We start from the raw sequence: 3,450 nt of genomic DNA on the forward strand, positions 1-3,450 counted from the left end.
GCCTCGGCCTCCCAAAGTGCCGGGATTACAGGCTTGAGCCACCGCGCCCGGCCTGTAATTCATCTTTATAACTTCTTCACCAGCTTTAGGATGGATAGTTGTATCACAAAGGATTTGCCTGTAGTCCTAATTTATAGTTTTCCCTGAATCATATTACATGTCTGAAATTTAAATACCATCTCTTTAGAGTTATCAGATGTGCTTAAGCTAATTAAAACCCTTTGTAATATTAGGTTTTATGCTCACTTCCTCCAGTCTTTGAGCATATTGTACTCAGTATATTTCAAGAAGTTCAAGTAGACTTCATTTGTGTTACATGGCTTATAACCAGGTAATCTTCTTGTACCATAATGACAAAGTGAAACAAAACCACATGTGTATATGGTCCCTTTTTAGGGGAAGTGATGTCAGTCCTCTGTTGAGAGAGAGAGATTTCTTCATTTACCATAAAGCTTACCTCAGAGCTTTCATCTGCTTGTTCTTTTCTGTATACTAGGTCCTTATGGGAATATTGCCCAGTATTTTAATATATAAATGGAATTTTAAGTAAAAGTGAGAATCTTATTTTAAGATTCAACTGGGGTGACAGTAACATGGACCAAAGTTTCTTTGCAGGACTACATTTTCACATTTGTAGATGATGAAAAAGTATATCACATCTTACTCCTTTGCCAAATGGCAAGTTTCTTTTGACAGTGGTTATACAATGTAACCCTGTTTCAGAAATGTTAAAAAAAAAAAAAAAAAAAAGTTGTTGATTCTACGAGTTTAAATATGGAAGTATTGAAGATGAGGAAATTAGAACCTAGTATAAAATTATACAAGGTGGGATAAAAGAAAAGAATCGTAATCATTTACCGGGTGCTTATTTTATGCCAGGTACTATGGTCAGGAATTTATCCATATTCATCTAATCTTTATAAGCCCCACCCCAGTAAAATTTATATTACTGTCCCTCTTTTGCTAGTGACAGACTAAGCTGAGGGATGATATAGAACTTAATCAGGTCACACAGACAGTGAATGATAGAACCAGAAAATAAAACTCAAATCTGGCTGATCTCAAAGCCATGCTTTCAACAATGGTATGTATCATCTAAAAAAAAAAAAAAAAAAACCCTGTGGTGACCTACTCACCATAATATTTACATTTTATTGAGCATTAACTGTGTGCTAGGAAATGTGACAAATGCCTTATGTAGAGTATCTCATTTGAAGAAACACATTGTAAGATTGAACTAGGTGTTCCAGAGATTATAGTATGATGATGTAGCTCCGAAAGTATATAGATCTCAGACCATAGAAATTTCACTCTGTTCCCAGAAGGGAAAAAAGAAATGACAGAGATATAAAAGAATTTTTTCCAAGCTATTAAGTGGTCTCTGAATAGCAAGTTGTAATATATAGGTTGAGTGTCCCAAATCCAAAAAATCAAATCCAGTGAGTTTCAAAAACTGAAACTTCTTGAGTGCTGACAGTGTTTAAAGGAGATGCTTATTAAAGCATTTCAGATTTCAGTGTTTGGATTTAGATGCTGAAGCAATAAATTATAATGCAGACACTTCAAAGTTTTAAAAAAAAAATATTGGGTGCCTGTAATCCCAGCACTTTGGAAGGCCAACGTGGTAGGATCACTTGTGTCTAGGAGTTCAAGACCACCCAGGCAACAAAAAAATTTCAAAAAACTTGAAAAAACACAGAAGAAAGAAAAAAATCCTAAACATTTCTGATTCTTAGCGTTTCAGAGAAGGAGCACTCAACCTGTACTGTGTTTTAATCTCCTAGGAACATACTCTTTTAAGAGCCAGGTAGCCGGGCGCGGTGGCTCACGCCTGTAATCCCAGCACTTTGGGAGGCCGAGGCGGGTGGATCACGAGGTCAAGAGATCGAGACCCATCCTGGTCAACATGGTGAAACCCCGTCTCTACTAAAAATACAAAAAATTAGCTGGGCATGGTGGCGCGTGCCTGTAGTCCCAGCTACTCAGGAGGCTGAGGCAGGAGAATTGCCTGAACCCAGGAGGCGGAGGTTGCGGTGAGCCGAGATCCCGCCATTGCACTCCAGCCTGGGTAACAAGAGCGAAACTCCTTCTCAAAAAGGCCAGGTATTCTGAGTTAAGCAAACCTTGGCAAGGTTAAGAAATCTGTACAGTTTGTGGTAAATTTTGTGTGCATAGGTATGTGCCTTATATTTGTAAGATTAATATGAACATTAGAAATCAGGAAGAATATAATGTAACATTGCACTGTTTTCTTATAGCCACTTTTCTAAAACTAAATATTCTTTTTTTTAGGTCCCGATCTCACAGCAAGAATCCGAAAAGGTAGGTGTATTACATAAGACACATACAAGTAGTGAAGGTGTCTTTTTCAGAGGTAGTTTTTATAGATTAAATGGTCTTTAAAAAATTTTCTTTTTTGGCCGGGCATGGTGGTACACAGTTGTAATCCCAGCTACTCGGGATGCTGAGGCCGGAGAATTGCTTGAACCTGGGAGGCAGAGATTGCAGTGAGCCAAGATTGTGCAACTACACTCCAGCCTGGGTGACAGAGCGAGACTCTGTCTCAAAAAAATTTATGTATATATAGTTTGAAATCGTTAGATGCTCGGAGTACATATGTAAAAAGATTAAGTTTAAAAAAATAAATTTGGATGATATATTTAGGAAACACTTTCTAAGAGGTTGTGCCTATTGAAAATACAAGTAGGTTATGGTTGGATAAAATTTTGATACATCCACTGTGGGATAAGCAAAACCAAATGTTTAGTATACCTTCCAGTCTTTACGTTATGTGAGCTTGTTATGAGTTTATTGCTCATTCCTTTGAACGGTGATCACAGAAAGCTTTTCAGAGAGGCATTCGCAGCCTTGAAGAGCAAGACAATACTTTTTTTGACTTTCAGCATTAAAATTTGGGGTTTGAAACCTTTTTTTAGTTTTTGCTAGTTTGTGATTCATTTTTTGTCTGAGAAAGGCAGGGAAATATGTTGTACTTCACTTTTTCTCAGTTCTTCACTTGCCATTCTCATTCTGATCATTGAACTTTTCTTCACGGATCCATTCCCACCTAGAATGCTCTTTCTCAGTCTTTTCTAAATTCTACCCTTCCTCTTGTTCAGATCACATCTTCTTTTTGAAACCTTCTGAGTACTCAGCTCCAGAGACTATTTTCCAAGAAGTTTTCCTTAAAAAGTAGAGAATTTGTTGTTATAAAAGAAAAATTTGGCTGAGTGCAGTGCCTCACGCTTGTAATCCCAGTACTTTGCGGAGGCCAAGGCAGGCGGATCACCTGAAGTCAGGAGTTGAAGACCAGCCTGGCCGACATGGCAAAAAACTTCATCTCTACTAAAAATACAAAAATTAGCCAGGTGTGGTGGCGGGTGCGTGTAATCCAGCTACTTGGGAGGTTCAAGTGTAAGACGCACTTGAACTTGGGAGGTAGAGGTTGCA

The 3,450-nt window shown here is 38.0% G+C and overlaps 1 protein-coding gene across 11 annotated transcripts in view; it reads left to right on the forward strand.

The window, feature by feature from the left end:
- Window positions 1–3,450, forward strand: part of LOC108283404 (putative RNA-binding protein Luc7-like 2) — a 66,417-nt gene that overhangs the window by 52,809 nt on the left and 10,158 nt on the right. For all 11 annotated transcript variants that reach the window (XM_017499742.2, XM_037728255.1, XM_017499741.2 and 8 more), the window contains one exon: window positions 2,293–2,322. In XM_017499742.2, coding sequence (XP_017355231.1) covers window positions 2,293–2,322 — 30 coding nt within the window. The remainder of the gene's footprint in view (window positions 1–2,292; window positions 2,323–3,450) is intronic.

This window comes from Cebus imitator, unplaced genomic scaffold, assembly GCF_001604975.1.
Source record: "Cebus imitator isolate Cc_AM_T3 unplaced genomic scaffold, Cebus_imitator-1.0 Scaffold260, whole genome shotgun sequence".
NCBI lineage: Eukaryota > Metazoa > Chordata > Mammalia > Primates > Cebidae > Cebus > Cebus imitator.